Consider the following 21040-nt stretch of genomic DNA (forward strand, 5'->3'; position numbering starts at 1 on the left):
TGGGTTGATTGTGGAGGTGGCGATGGTGAATGTGGTGGTGTAGTGGTTGGTTTCTGTTGGTCTGTGTTTTTGTTGAGTTCCGATAGTCCTGATTTGTGGAAATGTGGTCACGTACTAGTGCTGAAAATTTGGGGTGAGTTTTATTGCTTGTGTGCAGTTGATAGTGGTGGCCGTGTGGTGGTGGTGGTGGCTATGAGGTGATAGTGGTGCAGGTTGTTGGTGGTGGTGCGTTTCTGTTAGTGCTGGAGATAGTTGTTCGTGGAGAGCTGATAGTCGTGGTTGTGGTGGTGGCGGGGTGAGGGTGGTCGCAAGTGGCCATAATGACAGTGACAGTGGTGTTGTTGGCAGTGGTTGTGATGGTTTTGTGGCTAGATGGGTAATGTTTCTGACTAAGTATTGACGATAAATCGGGATCGGGGTTGGGTATTCTGTGTCTGCAACCAAATATTTGGTCCTTTGTTACTAACTATTAAATTGTGACCTTAAAATTCAATAACTTGTAACTAAAAAAATAATTTGTGATCAACAAATTTGAAAATATGTGATCAATAAATAAACTGTAACCTATAATTTTTTTTTTATTTGTGACCAATGAAATAAGCTATGACTTATAAAATTAAATTGTGATCTATAAATTTTTTGATTTATGGCCTCGACATAATCCGTGACCAATCAATTTGATAATATATGACCAATAAATAAGTTGTGATATATAATTATGTTTCTGTGACCATTAATTATAGGGAAAATTGTAGCAGCTATCCTTAACTTTTTCATTTTTTGCAGACTTTACTCAACTTTCATTTTGTGCCAACGAAGATCCCTAACCTTTCATAAATATGAACATGAGGTCCACATGGACGGAAACCGTCCAAAACACAATCAATTGATCGAAAAAATTTTCTCGAACAATTTGCTACAGCGACGATTTTATTGGATGTTGATGCTTTTTTGGCTGGTACTTCCTCCTCAATTTTTCTGGTCAGCTAACGATGTTTTGAATGATTTCCGTCCAGATGGACTTTAGTTGCATATTTAGGAAAAGTTAGGGGTCTCTGCTGATACAAAATGAAGATTAGGGTAAAATCTACAAAAATTAAAAATGTTAGGGACCGCTGCTGCAATTTTCCCTTAATCATATAATTGTGACTTTATTATATTTAATTAATAAATATTTTTAATTAATTACCTCATACTTGAGTTTTGCATTTTCGAACTATATACTTGAATTGTGATTTGGTGTAAACTAAATCACTAAGTTATGATTTTTTTTCTTCCCTAAATTCAATTTATAACTAAATATTATACAATCTCAAAATTTTCATGTAGTATCCATGTCAAGTTCGAACAAATCACTCCGGTTTTTGTGACACCCATCTGCCCATTCACGGCAACAATTACATTCTTCTAAATAATAATAATAATAATAATAATAATAATAATAATAATTCAAAAATAACAATAGTTCACTTTAGAAGGTTGACCATATCATAATAAGCATCATTTTAAAATAATTTATTCTATTAAATTGGAAAAATAAGTACTATTTAAGAATGCGCTAAATATCCTAGGGAGACTTAGATGGTCAGATTTCTATCCTACTAGAGAATTATGTTATGTGCATATTTTAGTTGCTTTTTATATTAAATTGTGATAATATTAACATGAAATCTATACCGAGTGTATTAGTATGCTCATTTCATATTATAAATTATTTTTATAGATGCTTGATGGATCGGAATTTAAGGTTGAGACTGTCGACAGAGTCTATGTCGTTGGATTAAGAATTTTATTTTCTTTCAATACTTAGCATTTAGTATAAAAATATTTTGCAATTAAATTTATTTGATATATTATGAGACAATAAAATAACTTATTTATTCCTCAAAATTTCTTCAATTTTTTTTTTTTGAGTAAATCCACTTTTCTTACGAATAAAGAAATTAATTGAGTAACCTCCGGGACATACATTTCGAGATGTTACAGCATGGTATCAGAACCTAGTCAATATTTTCTTTATATTTTGTGAAATTAAAATTTTAGATTTCTTTATATGTTAAAGCTTTATATAAATTTTGATTCACACGACATCGATACTAGCTTGATCAACATCTAACCAACAATTTAAGGTATGAAAACACTTTAGTTTTAAAGTTAACAAGTGATCAAATAAATGAAGGAAAATTTGTGCATTACACTTCTCCTCCTATTATTGCACTTCATTGTTTTGGTGTTAATTGCACCTCACTATATTGTGGGGGAAATTATTAAAATTTTCATTATTGGGGTCAACTAACGATTTTTGTGGTCAAATCATTTTGGATTGGATCTGCAATTTTTTTAGAGTATTGGTACCTCGGTGGTACAAATGAAAGGTTTGGATCAAGTTTGCTAATAAGAGAAAGGTTTGGTACTTGACTGCAATTTTTCCTTGTATTTATTTGATATACTATGAGACAATAAAATAACTTATTTATTCCGCAAAGTTCAATATTTTTGTATTAAATCCACTTTTCTTAGGGACGAAGAAATTAATTGAGTAACGTTGGGACATAGGTTTCGGGGAGTTACAATTTGTGTCTTTTCTGCTTCCGTTTCCCCTCTTCTGCAAATTGCGTGGTCCTTCAACCTCAAATACCCCACAAAACGACCCAAAAAAACTGTCGTCTTTCTTTTGTTAAGTCAAAATCTTTGTACCAAACAACATTGGTCTCTGTCAATATATGTTTTCGTTTGCTTTTCTTCTAAGCTATACTATGTGACAAAAGTTGAATGTGAAAGTGGGTGCCCGGTCTATACTTTATATATCACTACAGTGAGGATAAATTATGTAGCGTTTTTGCTTGTGAGTTTTTCTTTGATCGCTCGGGAAGTTGGGGAAAGTTCAGAATTTAGAAGTTGAGTTCATGATTAATTTCTTTGACTTACATGTGTAGAATTTCACCCTGAAAGTTATTTTTTTGTTGTCTTTTGGATTTCGAATGCAAAATTGCAACCATTTTTCATGTGTTTTTAGATACGAGATTTATACTATTTTATGTTGGAATATGCTTGTGCGATGAACAATTAGAGTGTACTAGACAAGAGTGTCTTTTTGGAATTCATTAACTCTCCCGAACTCAGCTTATGACTTTCGAGCTTGAGCTCACAGGAGATCAACTCTTCTTAAAATTTTCACTCCAAAGGTGTTGAATTAGACTCCCATTTTAACTAAAGATTCTTGTAGTTCTTGAGGTTCCAGCTAGAGCAAATTATGTTTCATTCTTAATAAATTTGAGATCGACTAGGAAGTAGATGAAGCTATGGAAATAATTATCTTGGTTTCGCTAGCTTACTTCTGTTTATCTTGATGTTAATTTATTTTTGGGCTGTTCATTTTTAGTGCTAGAATACAGGACATGCCACTTGGCGTATCCAACAAGCACCAGAAAAGTGCCCATGGCATGTTAAGCTCCCGTTTGCCCCCATTTTTTGAAAATGAAAATGAGTAGAAAAAATGAGTGTTTGAAAAAGAAGGAAACGTTTTCGATTTACGTGTAATATTATTTTATGAAAGATTGTGTGGTCGAAAATAGGAGAGAAAAAAATGAAATATAATAAAATTTAATGTAATAAGATTGTGTATTTTTCGATACGAGATTTATACTGATTTGAAGTAGAATATTTAAAAAGTAGGATACGCCCCCGCGGTTGTCTCAAATTTCGTGGAACACAGACACGCCAGTGCCAAAGCTCATAACTATCTTTATAATCAGAAGCATGGCTTTAATGTAGACAGGAATGGTTGTTACAGGATAAGGACTTTCTAGCTACCACTTGGTTACTCTTTCATAGATACAATTACTTCAACTGCTTCAATGTCCTTCCCTCGGGAGCCGTCCAGTTTTGAGGAGATATCTAAGCAAAAGAGCATCCTCTTCTCCGATGGCCTTAAGGTATTTTATGTTCTTTACTTATATATAGCTCGTGGGCAATAGCTCCACCCCCGATCCCGACCCTATGGTTGGGGGGAGGGGGTCGTCTCACAAATACACATATGTTCTGTTATGTTTATGTTTCAATGTCACTTTTGAGTTTTGAGTCCTAAGTGCTACTTTGTACTCCCATTATTTGTGAGTATTGTATTATGGAATGTTAATTGATGTTGAAATGTGTGGTTAAAAAAAAGAAAAAAGTTTTTGATTTACGTGTAATATTATTTTAATGAAGAATGTGTAGTTGAAAATGAGTATTGTAGACAAAATTAGTATAGTGTTGCACGGACATTTTAAATAGGGTGCTATGTCCGTGTCCGACCTTCTCGGACAATCTATCGCGGTCATTTTCCTTTATGTAACATAAATATTATATTTTTTACTCAAAGTTATTATTAAATAAAAGATAGGTGCTCATATTTAAATTTTAAAATATTTCAACAAGAAAATTAACAAGTATAAAACTAAGCCTATGTTTGGCCCCATTTTTTCAAAAACTTATTTTTAACCAAATATTTTTCCATAAAATAATACACGTAAATCGATAACATTTCCTTATTTTTTAATCACAAATTCTCCAAAAAAATCACTATTTAAGAATATATTTTCTAACCAAAATGGGCTAAAATTATAAGGATATAAATGAAGAGTTTAAAAAAAAATTAATATATGTATCGAAGACATTTCGTTGTTAAATACTTTACAAAACTGCATGTTGAGGTGTCCATGTCGGTGCACCGTGGCCTAAGTAAGACGAAGAAAACAAAATCTAAAGAAGTAGAACTTGAATATGACAAGTGGTGCTGGTAACTGTTTGTTCTCGTGTTGCATCTTGATGCAATTATCACTGGAAAATCATGATATTTCTGTTTTGCTTTTAACGAAGCATATATTTGAACATTTTTGCTTTTTGACTCTCCTAAATGCAGTATCGAATTTTTACATATTACATTTGTTTGCTTAGGATTTAGGAATTATCAGGAAACAACTCTACTCAGCTGCAGAGTATTTCGAGTTTTCTTGTACCAACGATGACCAGAAACGGATGTAAGTTGTATTTGAAGAATTTCGTTTTCCCGTTTGTGGTCAAATCGTTTACTTGAAGATGATTTTGTATTTTTATCTAAATTCTTGAATGTACAGAGTAGTGAATACATTGAAGGATTATGCCATTAAAGCTCTTGAGAATACGGTAGACCATTTGGACTCTGTGTCCTATAAGGTGAATGATTTGTTGGATAAGCAGGTTGATGAAGTTACCAGAACAGAGCTCCGTTTATCATGTATTGAGCAGGTAACTTATCCAACCATGTTCGAAAACTATAGAGTTACTTAAAAGTAACTTTTAATTTTTAACCGTAGCTGAATATGATACTAGTAAGAAATTGGCGATGTTTACCTTTTTGTTTTAAAGACTCACCAGACTCCATGGAAGAAAGTTAATTACGCATTGATATATTTATTGAATCATGTTGTTTTTCTTAGAGGCTAAAGACATGCCAGGAGGGCCTTTCTCAGCAGTCACTAGTGATAAACGCTCCCAAGTACCATAAACGGTACATCTTGCCAGGCAATTACACTGAACTACGATGTTTTGTGGATAATTTTGATCTGTTTTTATGCTTCTTTCATGATGTTTTTCGTTTATGTTAGGATTACGGATCGCAAGATATGACAATAATGAAATAAAGCAGAAAAGTAAATAACACAAAGATTTACATGAAAATTTAATTAAGGAAAAAACCACGGGTAGAGAAGGAGAAAATTCACTATAATCAATAGAAATATGTTTACAATATCAAGACTCAATACTTTCAATTAAACCTAAGCTCTTAAAACTCAATGCATTCAATTGAATCTAAGCTCACAAGATGTTGTAGATTTGTTCTCTCAAGGTTTTCTCTCAAAAATCATGATAACTCTCATATATATTACAAAGGACGACGTTTTGTATTTATAGAGACGCCAAAAAACCTAGTTGTAGACCAATAGGAGTTCAAAACGAGAAAAAACAAGGAAAATACGTCACTCGAGCGGCGTCGAGCGACAAGCTTATTGCTCGAGGCGAGAAGCGGGCGATGATTGTTCTGCTACAAACGCTCGTGCATCCAGCTAGTGAAAATGAGGCAATAATTTGTCCGGCACATAAGTGGATTTCTCCAAGATCAACCCAACTACTATTCCTAAACCCCAAGAATTTGGGTCACAATACAACAGTTTATGTGATAGAGATTTCACTGTTCATTTATCAAGAAGTGTTTCGATTTTTCTATTTAGTGGGGGAGACCATGCATGGTGCGATCCATACTATGTTGAAGTTCCAAGGATGCAGCCTAGACGATGAAGATGACTGGCATCATTTTAAGAATGGTAATTCACTATTTGCCGTATCTTCTGTTTCAGTCTCGAGTTCGTTTCACTTTGAACCTATTGGCGTAACTCACTAACTCTGTATCTTTTTCACGAGAGTCAAATGGTCTAGTTGTTTTAAATCTTCCACTAAAGTCAGCAATAATTAGAATGGGTAGGCGAAAATGAATTCACTCATGACCTTACAAGTTTATTGGAACTCAAGCTTTGATTTGTCGTCGTGCATAATGAGCTAATTCTATTGCAGCTATTCGAGCTACAATTGGAGATACTCCATCATCGGTAGTCTTGTGAGTTCGATTGTCATGTATTTACGTTCATCTTATCTGACCGTTTAAATTACGAGGAGATGAAGATGTTTATGTTGGTTGACTCACAGTAAAGGACGCTCTCCTTCACCTTCTCCACGATTTGCTCAGCAACCCGGAAACTTTTCATTCTCTGGTACCATCGCCAGAAAAGATATAGGTTTGATCCGGCCATTGGTTTTCGTATTGAAACTGTTGCCATCCTTTAACCTTACAATTTTCACATTTTCCGCTCTCTTTCAATTGTATAACGATTCTTGTGAGTACTGATTTTTCTGCTCTTTGCATTGATACACAAGAAAAACGAACAGTGTCACCACCCCGGTTTCCCCTTTTGCGTTCGAGATCCATCTCTAGTAAGCCAAACACGCCAAAAAGTTCCCAGCCGGCAACCTCAAATCGGAGTCGGTCAACCACTCCAAATCCTTCTTTTGGAAGACAACAGGTGTTCTTTTCTTTCAATGAACTTCTTTTATCATTTTCGTCAATTTACGTTAGCTGTTTCTCTTGACAGTACATTTCAGAACCTCGAAAATCTGCTTCACTCCGCTTTCACGTTGAGAAAGAAAACCCGCAAGATATAGAACAATTTCCGAGCAAAAGTAAACGCATTTTGAACGCATTGCTCAGTCGAAGCGAGTTGAAGAAAGACGAGACGTTGTACACTTACTTGGATGAATATTAATTACGGGAACATAAATGAGAAATGAAAAACGATCTCACTTCTCAGCAGCATTTTTTTTCTTGAATTCCACTATAGAGTCGTATAATTTTGTTTTCTTTTCCAGTTTTCAGTTTTCACCTTCCATTTTCACAATGTTCTTCAGCAGAATTGTAGCTGTACATAATATGGTCTATATAAAGTGTTCACCTCCTCACATGGAGGGAAATCCACTTCAAATAAATTATATTTTATTGAAAGTGGGTTCCCTTCCATATAAAAGTGGTGAACACTGTTATGGATATTTTGATGTACGTGTAGCATCATCCCCTCTTGATTATTGCACTAGGTTGATTCAAGACTCAATTTGTTCAATTTCGAGCCTTTCCATACTTCCAATTGAAATTAAGCTTATATTAGTCCTTACTCTTTCGGGTAAACTGTCATATTGATATGGGGTTCCTACTCCCTCTTTAGTCGTTTCCTGCGTATCTCTTGTGCTATATTCTTTGTGCTTGTCCATTACTTCTATCAAAATGAAATTTATAAAATAATCTGCGGTTTGTTAATCCACACAACTATTAGTATGAACAAATAATAAGGAAATTGAAATCAGAAACAAATATAAATAACCATACAAGTTCACACTAAATAAGATTTTATTGTTAAGTTTTTCTTTAGTACTATCGAGTTCATCTTACCAAACACGTCATTGTTATTTCCACATAAAGAAACAACGCCATAGAAGGCTCTTCTGGATGGCTAGATTAATTGATGATGCACAAGGGCATCTCCGATTCCCAAAAAACAAGAAACTAACTGGAAACAAGAAAGAATACCAGTCCTGTATTTGTTCAGCTGCTAAGCTCAAAAGCCCTTTAAAGAGTCCTTATATTTGTGACCTGAAACTTTGTGTATCTATGGAAAAATTAAACCCGTTTTTTGTAATTTTGCTTGCATATATCTCATTAATTTCCAGTAAAAACATATGAAATTACTCATCTTATGAGCATTTCCAGCTTCAAGACTTGGACTAGTTGCCAATGAGAGAGCAGAGGTCAAAAAACACCACCAGATGAAACGAGCAGAGAGTTAAGGCAAAGTCAAGTTCCAGGCAGGATTAGCATAGCTCGACAACGCCAAGTAAAAATGGATGGCCTAAAAGACAGTCGGCTTGGGTTCTCAGCTAATGTCCAGTGCCCGACTGTGAAGGGGATGCTTCGGACCCCTTCCTCATCACGCAGTATTTAGATATGACGAAAGAGAATGGAGCTACGTCCAAATCCCTGCAGCATCTATCCCAAGTACACCCAGGGATGATCCTCACATAGTCGCGGATATTTGAAATGGATTATTCTAGGCATCTGCAGACGAGCAACCAAATGATGGAAGAACTATGTTTCAACCAGAGGTCACCAGGAACCATTTGCTATTTGCTTTTGAGCAAATTGCAAAACAAGAATTTCTTTGCTAAGTTTCAAACCGAACCACTTTACATAAGCCATTTCTCTCAAAAATGATTCTGCAAACAAACATCAGAACAAAGACAAAACATGTATTGAGGGAAATACAAATCCATTCTAGGATTTATCCAGAAAACTCAGTACACTGCACCATACAAACATTTCTTGGCATTACACTTAAATGACAAGTGATTTTCTATTTGTACATTCTGGCTGGTAAGCTTTCTTCTACGGGAAGGCAGGCAGCCGCACTGGTTGGGTAATGGAGCAGAACAATAGTCCGTAGGGCTAGAAATGGAAAACACAGTTCACTGACGAAAATCACGTTGCTTCTTCAATAGAGTCATGCATGCCTGATGACATCTAAGGGCCATCTTCACCGGCTGAATAAGTAGATACAGTGTCACATAATTGTACAAAAATGTACGCATACGACGTGTCTGGTATGCAGTTAGGCTGCATTTGGCACACAGGATAATATAATGCGGATGTCGGAGATGTGTTTGGGCTAGAAAAGAAAAGAAAAGAAAAGAAAAGAAAAGAAAAATGAAATTCTTTTGAATGTGAAATCAAAAAATACCATCCACCTTAATCCACTAATAACTCTACCTAGTAGGTAGAGTACTGAAGGTTATTCTTATATGGTCTAATCCTACGTGCCAAACGCCCTTAGTGTATAGGACATAAAGTACTAGTAGACAACATTTTAGATTCTTTTTCTTGCCTAGAATTGTCTAGTATGCATTCCATCTTACCAAACATACCAAGAGAGAAAGGGTAATAAGTTCAATTTTTCATTTTTATATCTATTTGTGGAAATTATAAAAATAGTCAATTTTTAACTTTGCATTTACAATTATGTCACTTTTTTTTTGGCATTGCAAGAATGTCAATTTTTGACATATTTGCCCCTCTAAAGAATCTCAAATACCCTACAGGTCCTAATGAAATGAGAAATGACCAATGGAAGAAATTGTACCAAAATTAAATGAGATTTGACTCATGTGCAGAAATTGTACAGAACCCTGCCATGTGAATTTGAAGAAAAAGGGAAAAAATTAGACCCAATAGCAATGGAAAAAGTTGTAAAAAAATCAGCCCCAATTTGTATACCCTCGTTCATACTCACTCTTCCTCTCTTCCTCTCTCTGCAGCCGGTGCATTCGAAGAGCCAAGAAGGTCGAAAGTCCACATCTCTTTCAAGTCGAAGCCCGCCGTCATCAACTGACCATCCACGCCGCTGCCTGCGTACCGTCGTTCATACTCACTCTTTCTCTCTCTGCGGCCAGTGCATTCGAAGAGCGAAAAATGTCGAAAGTCCACATCTGTTTGAAGTCGAAGCCTGCCGTCATCAACTCACCATCCACGCCGCTGCCGCGTAGCCCTGCCGTACTGGTATGAAATGTAATTTATATGTAATATGCGTATAGATTTCAATACTCTTTCTCTTTTTTTATTTTGCATCCAACAATCTGTTAAGTGAAGTGGGCTGAATTGGGGATATTTTATTGAAGTTTCGAAAACCATTTTGAAGATTGTAATGAAAATGCAATATCCAATTTTCAGTTTTATAAAGAAACTGTAGGGCGAAGTTAGAAATAGGAGATAAGTGGTGAAGATTTGACTTGAAATTTTCATGGAAAGGCTAGAATGTGATGTAATGACTCCATTATCTTCCTCTTGAAGCCATTATATGAATCTGATGAGGTCATTATCGATCCAACTCCAAGTTCTGCAAGTCCAGTAATTTGAGGAAGAAAGTTGGAGTCGTGTCTTGTTTGGATCTTAAAGGTTCTGTCTGAAATACATAAAAACTCTATTTCATAACGTGGTTTTGTTTTTCTTTTAAACGTTTTCCTAGGAAGATGGATTATTTTGAGGTTATTCCTTTTCATTTAACATCAAGGATTCTGCCTTCTATAGAGAAGAGGATGCACTTTTACAATACCAATAGCATTAATTGGAATTGGAGTTTTGCAACTGTCATTTAGGTTTAGGATTTTTAAGTTTTGTTATTGACACAGATTACAGAACGACAGACTAATTGGAGAATGTCTATGGCAATTGGACGAACTTACTTGTATGAAAACAATATTATGTATTTTGTGGATTCAATGAATTGGGTTTTGATTTGTTTTCCACGTTTCAATCAAGTATTGTAACTCAAACTCAAAGCAAAGGGGCCTTTTTTAAAATTTATTGTTGATACTCTAGATAAAACTCGAACATATATCTATTATTTATTAATAACAATTCTTTACTTTGAGATTAAGATTAATAATTTAGTATAATGACATAAAGAAACGTGACTCATATCTCATTGGAGGTTTACAGTTTACTGTTACACATCTCAATTGTAAGAAATATAGGAATTTTAGATATTGTAGTGGTCCAATTTTAAGATGTTTGACATAATTTGTAGGTGCGAAATGTATTTAATATATTGTCACGTTTAATCTAAATTTATCTTCCATAATTAATGTTATAGGTTAAAAAAATTTTCGTCGAAACTTACTTTTGTAGCGAATGATTTGGATAACGGCTTTCTGAGATCCTGTGGGTTGTGGGAGTTCATACAATGTTACAATTACGTTTGTTAGCATAAATTTCTGCTTCCATTTATTTTATTGTTGTTGTCCTTAATATATATTTTCGTTGTGGAGTTTAATTTCATAGTTATCATATGTAGGATGCTATTGAAGCCTTGGTAGAAGAGGCACTGCTGAAGCCAACACCACGTCGGAACTCATCGAAGATTACCCGAGCAACTAAAGTGTATAATTTGTCTCAAAAAGGTTCTTTTTTGTAGACAGAAAATTGTAGTTTTACTTTTTGTTATTTTCGTTATATGTTTCATTTTGAAGTTTGTATGTATATATTCCAATGTTAGTTCCGCGTTTTGAAATTATAAGATGCATTTGGCAGAGGAGGAGAAGCAAGATTAATGGCAACACAAAGTCGTTGCAAAATCTAATTCCAAATTCAAACAAGGTAGAAAGCAGAAATTATTTTATTTTCCTCTTTAGTATTTAGTTGAAGTGTTGATTTCATTAAATCTAATGGGGTTTACTTTGTTATTTCCAAATGTTTATCTTTTGCAATTGTGTTAGACGAACAAGGCTTCAATGCTGGATGAAGCAATTGAGTACCTCAAGCAGCACCAACTTCAAGTAGAGGTTTGCAGTTTTCCTGTTTTGTGGAAAATAAAAGAAAACGGTAGAAGTTTTGCCTTGTGGTAAAATGTTATTGTCAAAGCTTGGAAATCAATATGTTTGAAGGATTATTGCTAAATTTTTTTAATTCATGTGAATTATTAAGTTACTATTCCATTTGCTTATACTTTTGTAGTGCACTTGTCGAGTTTCGTAATCTTACTGGCAGGTTATTCATGGCATGATGAATTGGTGTTTAAGTGATTAATTGTCTTGTCACTGATCCACTTATGGCTTTTTTGGTTAAGTGATGAAACCCTCTTCACATTTGTTATTATCTGTCTTCCCATTTTCAAACATTTTGTGTTGTGTTATTATTATTATTCTCTGGGAATAAGACGGGTTGAAAATCTCGTGGACTAAGTTGGGGTTTGGTCTATGGGGTATGTTTTCCTATTTTATTGTGGCTGGGCTTTTGTTTGCATTGGACAGAAGACACGAACATCGAAACATGTTGTGCTTGTGGAATTTTGTATCCCTCTAATTAAATTTAATTTCCATGGAATGTCGATGTATAACTTTATACATACATGGGAATACTTGGTGCAGCCAATTCCCGCGACTGCAAAAGTCAATTAATGTAATACACGTTGTAAACAAGATTAGATTTTCGATGATTTCATTTGGTATAGGGAAAAACTCTCTCATGCTAGGATTTGGTTGCTCAATTTGATGGAATACCTAGGATGGAGAAATAGTTATTACTTTCATTTCATTGATAGTCTCAATTACTGTTGACCATATTGAGGTGTACAAAATGGTGTCATTGATTGTCTTAAGTATTCGTCAAATAGTTGAGGTGTATGAAATCACTTGCATACATATCCTTCACTGTTTCATATTGACTCTCCATTTATGCTCACTTATTTTAATTTGTTTCCTATTTTTGATAATAAGTATGATAACTTGAATGGCGACGAATCCGTAGGTCCTTTTCATTTTTTTTCAATTATGAACGTGTGTTTCTAACTTCGGTGCTGAGGTCATATTCCGGACACATTCATTGGTGTTCTATTCCAAGCCTCCCGTTTGTATATACCAGGTGAGGATTCATATCACTTTCTTTCATTTTGAAGTGGGTTAGACATATGGGGCATTTTTATAAGTAACCTACGTTAAAACATATGGGGCGTTTTTAAATGTAACTTACGTTAAAACCCATGCTTGTATGGTGACATATGCATAAATACAGTTGGCTATCTTTCCAGTTTCTAGCATGCATGTCTGCCTTCACACATCCTCCGTTTTTACTTCTGAAACATACTTGTATGTGGCACTGCCTAATATGTTCAACTTGCACCCCGCAGCACGCATACCAACTCCCAGTGAACTGTCGACCCCGACAGTTGAATCTCTATTTTTCTCGACAGTTAGCATTGCATGCGTATTTCAACATCAACCATCAGTATCGACAGATGTCCACAGATAATCTGTCGATACCGACATATGATCTCTGTAGTTCTCGACAGATCAGCGCATCCATGATGTTGAATCCTTATAGCGTTAGACATTATACAATATTTTTTATGTTTATAATCTAATCTCATGAGTTTTGTCAACGCACCTTGCAGGGCATATGGAGTTTGAATTCCTGATTCCAGAAGACGCACGGTTGCGCGCCCACATTTCCCAATGCAGCAACCTCAAGTATGTTAAGACTGTGATGGACCATTTTGACGAGCGGCAACGTGAGGACTTTCGCAACTCCCCCCTCGGATATCTGGCTGATATTCTAGACATTCAATTCTCTGCCCAGCTAATCCTACAGCTACTGTTTAGAACAATCCGCACAGAAAAGGCGAACGAGCTTTGGTTCAATGAGCAAGGACACCTGATGAGATTCGGTCTACAAGAGTATGCTGCGGTGACGGGGTTAAGATGTGGTGCATTCCCCGAGGGGGACGATTTTGATCGATTGATTGAGAGGAAAAGGTTAAAAGAGAGGTACTTTAAGTCCAATGACAAGGTATCATTGGCACAACTACAGTGTACTGTTGCCCGACCATCGACGACCCGTGCTGATCACTACAAGCTAGGCCTTGTTCTAATTGTCGAGGGAGTATTCAATGCTCCGGATAATAACGTTGGTATCCATTTGCCATTTTTATCAATGGTGGACGACCTGAACTTCTTTTTTTCCTACCCCTGGGGTAGAGTTGGATATAAGTGATTGTTGCACGGATTCCGGGGCAGATTTGGAAGAAAATTCGAAAAGGCCAAGAGGAGCAAGGAGAAAGAGATTACATGCACGGTTCACGGCTTCTCCATCGCCATGCAAGTACGCACATAACATCTGTAATTTGAATGTGTTTCTGTAATTGTGCATATAATCTCTGTAATTTTACATGCACGGTTCACGACTTTCCCATCGCATTGCGCATATAATTTCTGTAATTGTGATGTGTTTTTGTTACTGTAACAGGTTTGGGCGTTCGAGGCGATTCCGGAGATTGGGGAACGCTTCGGTCAGCGAGTCGGTGAACGACTACCACGAATTCTTCGTTGGTCCGCTCGAAAGCAGCCACAGCATCGTACATACGATGCATTTTTCAAGAATGTACAGGTAGACTTTCGACATGTCTTTGTCTCCCATTTACCATCTTGTTACTATCTGGCACGTTCTAATGTGATTATCTAAACCTCATTTCGCAGCTGCATGTGTACGCAACTCTCCGTCCCACCGATGCAGAGGCTGAGCAGCCATATCTGTCGTCGCTTGTGCCGTACGACGATCCCCCGGTGCCCGTGCTTGATGACATTGCGAGGAATGTGGTTGCGCCGCAGATTCATTCCTTACACGTCGAAAGTGGAGTTGGTGGACAATCGGGAGGTCAAGATTTGGAGGACAGAGTCCGTAGTGGACGAAGTGGTGACGGGGAGACATCTGGAGATGACGAGAGCGATGGGGAGTCGGAAAGTGATAGCGAAGGCGACGACGATGAGGATACCGGTGACTTTTCCTCCCCTGCAGGGGCACCCATTCGTTCACCTGAGCGAGGGCATACGACGAACTCACTGCCAGTTCGAACATCTGATTCCAGCTTGACAAAAGGGGAAGTCGAGGAGCTGCTACTCGACCAAAGAATCCTCTTCGAGATGCGACTCCGGACTGTGAAGCTTGAAATTGAACAGCACGTGACATTTGAATGTACAAAACTCCGTGAGTTCATTGCTGGCCAGGTGGCCCCACATCCTCCTACCACCGCTCCGCGCTCAACTGGCGCCATTTTCGAGCCCGGTCCGTCAAGTTGTTCCCCACAAGGTATGAATCAAACGTGTGCTATTCGGTTATATTTTTGGAAATCGACCACAAGGTTATTCATTTTTTTCTTGTTACAATTGGGATGTAGACGTACATGGACGAGGCACAGACCCATTGCCCACGCCAATTGAATTGGGAGTTGATACATGATGTTCACAGCCTCCAGGTACGAATATTAATAACGAGTGATTCTACACATGTTACTGCCTGGTCGTTGTACAATTCTTGAGTTCGGAGATGTAATGTGCTCTCATGACGTCACTGTTGATTTTCACAGTCGGAGCATACAGTCCTCTATGCAGGGACGAGGGGGAGCTGCTTGTTGAAACTGAAGACTTGCCAGGTATGTGGGTATTACATGCACAATTCGAAACATATTATTTCATCGAGTACGCATGTTGTGAAACACGACATAAAAAATATGCTCACATTTTTTTACTGTTGTTGTCAATAGAGGGAGCTGACATTACACCATGCCCGGACGCCGAGCACGAGCCGTTGCCCACTCCAATGTACGACCAGGAAGGTAGTGCGTCCATTACAAGCACTTTTCGCAATTTCATGTCATTGCATTTGGTTCCTAATGTTTCGTCGAATGCTATGCATTTACGTATTTTCTGTTAATAAGACGGAGCTGCCACAGAGCCCTCAGATGCGGCCGCGGTCAGCGATGCAGAGATTAATAGTTGCAAGGTCACAGATGGCGAAGGTAAGTTCATTGCATGCGTTACTACTGTGTATAATACGTATGGTTAGTGAATGTCATTGACGGTAACTCACTGGGCCCCTTCCATTGTTATGTAGGTGTTGTCGCTACCGTACCTGTTCCCGCCGCTGACGTACCTATTCTCACGCCTGTACCAGAATGAAGAGGTCGAGTTTCTACGACCAGATGGCGCTCCGCCCGGCTACGACGTCCCGCTCCTGCGACGAGGACTCCGTACACGAGGGGGAGGGGAAAGACTTTGAAGAAGTAATTATGAATGAAGCGGCGGGATGGCAGGACAATGGGGTTGTTTTTGGCTTTTGCTTACCCGCCGAGGCGTGCAGATGGTGAACGTAGTAGACTTGAACAATTACTCACTTGCTTTTACGTTTATTCTAACATTGACGCTTTACATTTTTGTTTGACATGTGCTTTGGAATTTTGACAAGCGTCCCACATTTTGCCTTGCCTTAAGTTATGACATTGTCTAATACCTTGTTTATGTCTTCTGTTACGTGAACAGTGGGAACCTACATTGACATGATAAGCAGTTTTCTGAAATTTAGAAAATGATCTTTGCATTCTCGTTAAAGTACACCTTGTTTCCAGGTTAGAACATCAATTAGATGACACCAAGAAAGTCCACCCATGTAAAATGGGAACTGAACTGTAATCTACTCTAGAAGATGGACATTATAGTGATTACAATTTTTATTTTGATAATAACTGCATAATTTCTTCTCTTCTATGCTCAATGTTGACATCGTTGTTAAATTGGCATTGTTATGAAGCATATATACAAACTTACAACCACTTTTCAAAATTTTTGATAAGAACTATACTCGGTATACCACGTGTGTGAATATAATGTAATCCCATTTTTTCGAAGCACTACAATTACAAAGATGGCACAATTGCTGGGAATACTTTGCACAGAGGCATTTCAGGTGCAGGAATGTATATGTATTGAATTATACAGAGATAATAAAGAGTGTTAATTATCCTACTAATTATGGGGAAATGGGGGATAACAGTACCATAAATTTATTGAACCATCACACCAATTGCCTTTCAAATTAACAAGGAGATTGGACTTGGTGGTTGGGTAGATGATGACCATAATTGCATATCCTCTTCAACTTGCTTATAAATACAGTGTCACATTGTTCACACTTCTAGACAGCTTAGTGGAATAGCATTGTGAGAATTTGTGGCTCTCAAAGATAGATTTTGTTTCAACAATACTTTACTACTAAGCATAATGAGTTCGTCCACAGGAAGCACCGAACCGTTCAACATTGATGAGCCGATGCCGATTCCCGGTTCCTCTCCGTTATTTCCAATCTACATTTCATCAGACGATGACGAAATTGAGCTTCGTATGGGTAGGAGAGCCATTTTCCCTGTTCCCTTCCCGAACTTGGAAGATGTAGGGAGTGACGATGGTTTGTCACAGAACGATGTGGTTGATGCTGTGTTCTCGGTCGACACTGCGTACGAGGGGGATTCTGAGGACGACGATGGGCTAGTGTATGCCCCAGCGAATGAGATCATTATGATCTCGTCTGACGAGTCAGGTGAAGACAGCGGGGGAGCAAGTGCGGTTGTCGACGACGAGTGAAATGCCGGCCGTGGAGTGTGGTGAATAAGTAGTGTACAGTCCACTCTTTTGTAGGGATGCAGTTGGTTAACACAGAACGAAAATGTCTGCATGAACATTTCCTTTCGCGGTAATCCGCGTAGTGTATTTTGTGTATAGTCCAGTCCAGTCCGGTCGAACTGTCGAGAATTACAGATTTCTATCTGTCGGGATCGACAAATTAACCTACACCTATATTTTGCACAACGTTTGCTGGATGATATGAAATGCTATTTATTTAGAGCTGATTTCTTTCCGTGGTGGACGATTTTAGAAATTATAATTTACTGCATGAATATTGAACTTAAAAATTTTAAATGGGGTTCATGATGCGCGCAGTCCAACAACAACAAGAGAAGGACAACGTCCCAATTTACAATTCCATTTGCCTATTTATAACATAACTTTGTAAGGTGCAGAGCACTAAGGAACATTGAACATACAACGTCGATTGCACTAACAACGTTTAGGGAACTTGTGATATATTGGGGTTCGAACATGTGCTCCGATTATGACCAAGACGACCACAACGAGTGCATTTCCTGCTCGACCATGCAGATTCGTATCTTGAACGCTTACGTCGGGTCGGTGGTCTACCTGGAGGGCGACGTACGAGTGGTGGCAAAATAGGAGTAGATGTAATTAAACTGGGAAAAACCCAGTCCGCTTCACGGCGAACAAGGTATATCGCTTCGTTATAGGCACCCCTCCAGTATCCAGATGTGTAATAAGGGGAGCAAAGGTCATACAAAGACTTCCCTTTGAAGCAAGCAGCACGAGTTGCATGAGCACATGGCATACGGTTTAGTTGGAACTCACGACACGTGCAAGTGTCTTCGGAAAAGTCAACTATGTCCACGTCGTTGGATATTCCAACCTGAGTTAAGTTGTTTGTCAACAACTGGGCTCGAAGCCTAGTTCCAGTTTCAAATGTCATCCGTAACTCATTTTCCATCCTCAGCGTCAATACTGTACTGCAATCGATCGTAATTTTCTGACGTTCATAAAACCACTTCTGCAAAGTACTCCGAACGTGTTCGACCAAGCAAGTTATCGGTAAAGAACGGGCTTCTCTCAACATGGAGTTCAGAGACTCAGCGTTGTTGTTCGTCATGATGTTGTAACGGTGGCCAAGAAATAGTGCTCGGGACCAAAATGAATAACCCGCACGCTCTAAGTACCCGTGCGCTCTTGTGCTCACCCTGCGGATCTGTCCCATGAGTCTTTCGAAGTCCTCAACCCGATATGTCGTAGCAGCTCGTTTGAATAGAAGTATTGAACTTGCGTTGCTGTATCGCTGTATGAGGTTCTTTTCGAGATGCCAAATACAACAACCATGGTGAGACAACGGAAACAACTGAGTAATAGCTTTGTCAATGCTCTTTTTTCTGTCTGAAACAAATACGAGGTCTTCGGAGTCCCCTATAAGCTCTTTCAAGTTGGACATAAACCACATCCACGATTTATTGGTTTCAGCGTCCACGATCCCCCATGCTAACGGATATATCTGTTTGTTACCATCTTGAGCAGTTGCCAGTAGAAGTGTCCCTTTGTATGGCCCCTTTAGATGACTGCCATCAACACAAATAACGGGTCTCAAGTACTGCGTGTAACCACGAATGCTTGCACCGAAAGCTAGGAAGAAGTAATGAAATCTATTTTGAGAATCGAGTTCTATGTGGGTTACTGTCCCCGGGTTACTCTCTCCTACGACGTGGCAGTATGAAGACAATTTCTAAAAACTGGCTTCCGGTGTACCGTGTAGCATAGTTAAGGCATGAAGCTTTCCCCTACGAGCTTTGTTGTAACTGATTTTCACACCGAACTCACGTTCCATATCACGTGCAATAGCGGTAGGGTCATACGATCGACCTGGAGTATCTAGTTTGCCTACAATGTGCTCGAAAATTACAGAACTAGTGGCATGCCGATGTGCGTTACAACGAAAATCAAGGGAACATGTGTGCACGTTGATGAATTTACGGATCATGAAGATTGCAGATTGCTTGACAGTAGAAGCACGTAGCATCCACTTGCAATTATCATCCACACATACAACGGTTAACATTTTCATGCTTGACCTGCTCACCCGAAATTGAAACTTCTCTTGCAAAGTAAGCACACGAATCTTACAGTACAACTGTTTCTTGCTAAAGAATATTTGCTTTTCGGTGAGAACGACGACTGCCATCCACTCATTTGTGCCTAAACTCATGGAATGTGATGACACAGGCTGGTCAATTTCAGCAATAATAGCATCATTCGTACCATGTAATAGGTTCTCTAAGTGCTCAACGGATGCTGCAGCCTCGATATGGTCAATTGAATGTGCGGGTGCTTCGTTGTTCGACCCACTATGCTCATGATTGACCTCACCATTTCTTAAAGTATGGGGACATTCCGTTAGGCAGAACCGGTTCTCTACACAGTTTGCTTCCCTCACCATGTCAACACTGGGGACCTCGGTTTCCATAATAGTGACGCAGAGTGCAGTCTCCTTATAAATAGATATGTACCAATTTAGGTCCTCATCGTCGTGTATCTCTGTCGGAGGTATATTCAAATTCGGGACTTTGAACTTTAACTCAATTTCATTGCGGGGTTCAACAATACCAAGTTTCTCCTTCAATCTTAATACAAGTTCTGTTACGGTAATGTTTCTCGACGCTAAAATGAAAGTCGTTTTGTCCCCTCTCCACTTCCATTCGTCATCCACGTGAACAAAGTTCCCCCTCATGCGACACGATGAATCTCAGATCCTGAGCCATACCTGAAATGTTGGGAGTACAAAAGTCATAATTCTGCACATTTTTGTCGAAAGATTTAATATAGTCAAATTGGCTCATTACAATACTTTGATCCATGTAGTACCAAAAAGAGAGCTTTTCAGGTGTCAAAATCGACAATTGAATTCTCTGCCCATCCCGACAGTTACTAAATGTCGATTTCGACAGTTCAAATGTCTAACCCGACAGTTTCTACGAAATTGCTCAACACTTGACCGGCATAAGTTTTGGGAAGCATACAAAAAATGTGTTTTACTGTTTCAGGAATTTATTGCAGCACACTAAAGGTCATAATCAATTCTCAACTACAACTTCAACTGATATCCCCACACACAAAGAAAGTATAACTCAATGCTTCATTAAATATAGAGTTACATATAAAATGATTCACATTTTCTTGAGAATATTGGTATTTCTTCCCTTTCTAAAATATACCAAGAACAAAAAACCAATGAATAAGAGATGAAATATGGACAATTAATTCTGACCATGTTTTATTGAATATTTAAAGTACTCAAGTATGACATGCAAAATTTTTTTTTCTACTACCTCACCTTTGAAATTGATCAATAGCTTTCCTTCATGCCTTGTTCATAATGAAAGGGGGATGATGATGAAGAAGAAGCTATTTCAACTCCTACTTGTGTGTGCTCTTTGTA

The 21040-nt window shown here is 38.0% G+C and overlaps 3 protein-coding genes across 4 annotated transcripts; 2 read left to right on the forward strand and 1 right to left on the reverse strand.

The window, feature by feature from the left end:
- Nucleotides 1-2809: 2809 nt before the first annotated feature.
- Nucleotides 2810-7732, forward strand: LOC111405643 (protein ABIL2-like). Its single transcript, XM_023034618.1, has 10 exons — nt 2810-2897; nt 3794-3935; nt 4939-5021; nt 5118-5268; nt 5460-5544; nt 6252-6344; nt 6592-6634; nt 6724-6812; nt 6952-7097; nt 7167-7732. The coding sequence occupies exons 2-10, from the start codon at nt 3858-3860 to the stop codon at nt 7335-7337; spliced, it is 939 nt and encodes a 312-aa protein (XP_022890386.1). The 5' UTR covers nt 2810-2897; nt 3794-3857; the 3' UTR covers nt 7338-7732.
- Nucleotides 7733-13602: 5870 nt separating this feature from the next.
- LOC111405644 lies at nt 13603-15593 on the forward strand. Of its 2 annotated transcripts, XM_023034620.1 has the most exons (5): nt 14142-14266; nt 14411-14551; nt 14641-15250; nt 15339-15416; nt 15528-15593. In XM_023034620.1, the coding sequence occupies exons 1-4, from the start codon at nt 14261-14263 to the stop codon at nt 15398-15400; spliced, it is 819 nt and encodes a 272-aa protein (XP_022890388.1). In that variant the 5' UTR covers nt 14142-14260; the 3' UTR covers nt 15401-15416; nt 15528-15593. The 2 variants fall into 2 exon arrangements, with proteins under 2 accessions (XP_022890387.1, XP_022890388.1); XM_023034619.1 differs by having other exon boundaries at nt 13603-14266; nt 14641-15416.
- Nucleotides 15594-18061: 2468 nt separating this feature from the next.
- Nucleotides 18062-20332, reverse strand: LOC111406597. Its single transcript, XM_023035987.1, has 2 exons — nt 19339-20332; nt 18062-19230 (listed from the first exon to the last, which is right to left on the reverse strand). Exons 1-2 carry the CDS (start codon nt 20330-20332, stop codon nt 18062-18064), a joined length of 2163 nt encoding a protein of 720 aa, XP_022891755.1.
- Nucleotides 20333-21040: the final 708 nt, after the last annotated feature.

The sequence above is a fragment of the Olea europaea genome, chromosome 12, assembly GCF_002742605.1.
Source record: "Olea europaea var. sylvestris chromosome 12, O_europaea_v1, whole genome shotgun sequence".
NCBI lineage: Eukaryota > Viridiplantae > Streptophyta > Magnoliopsida > Lamiales > Oleaceae > Olea > Olea europaea.

Bases quoted from the DNA above. Each gene is read 5' to 3' on its own strand.
- LOC111405644 (XM_023034619.1), top strand. The intron at 14,552-14,640 runs GTAGACTTTCGA...CTCATTTCGCAG, and splicing joins CATTTTTCAAGAATGTACAG to CTGCATGTGTACGCAACTCT.
- LOC111405643 (XM_023034618.1), top strand. From the start codon at position 3,858: ATGTCCTTCCCTCGGGAGCCGTCCAGTTTTGAGGAGATATCTAAGCAA. The intron at 6,635-6,723 runs GTGAGTTCGATT...GTTGACTCACAG, and splicing joins ACTCCATCATCGGTAGTCTT to TAAAGGACGCTCTCCTTCAC. The intron at 7,098-7,166 runs GTGTTCTTTTCT...TTCTCTTGACAG, and splicing joins CTTCTTTTGGAAGACAACAG to TACATTTCAGAACCTCGAAA.
- LOC111406597 (XM_023035987.1), bottom strand. From the start codon at position 20,332: ATGAGGGGGAACTTTGTTCACGTGGATGACGAATGGAAGTGGAGAGGG. The intron at 19,231-19,338 runs GTTTTTAGAAAT...ACTTCTTCCTAG, and splicing joins ACACGGTACACCGGAAGCCA to CTTTCGGTGCAAGCATTCGT.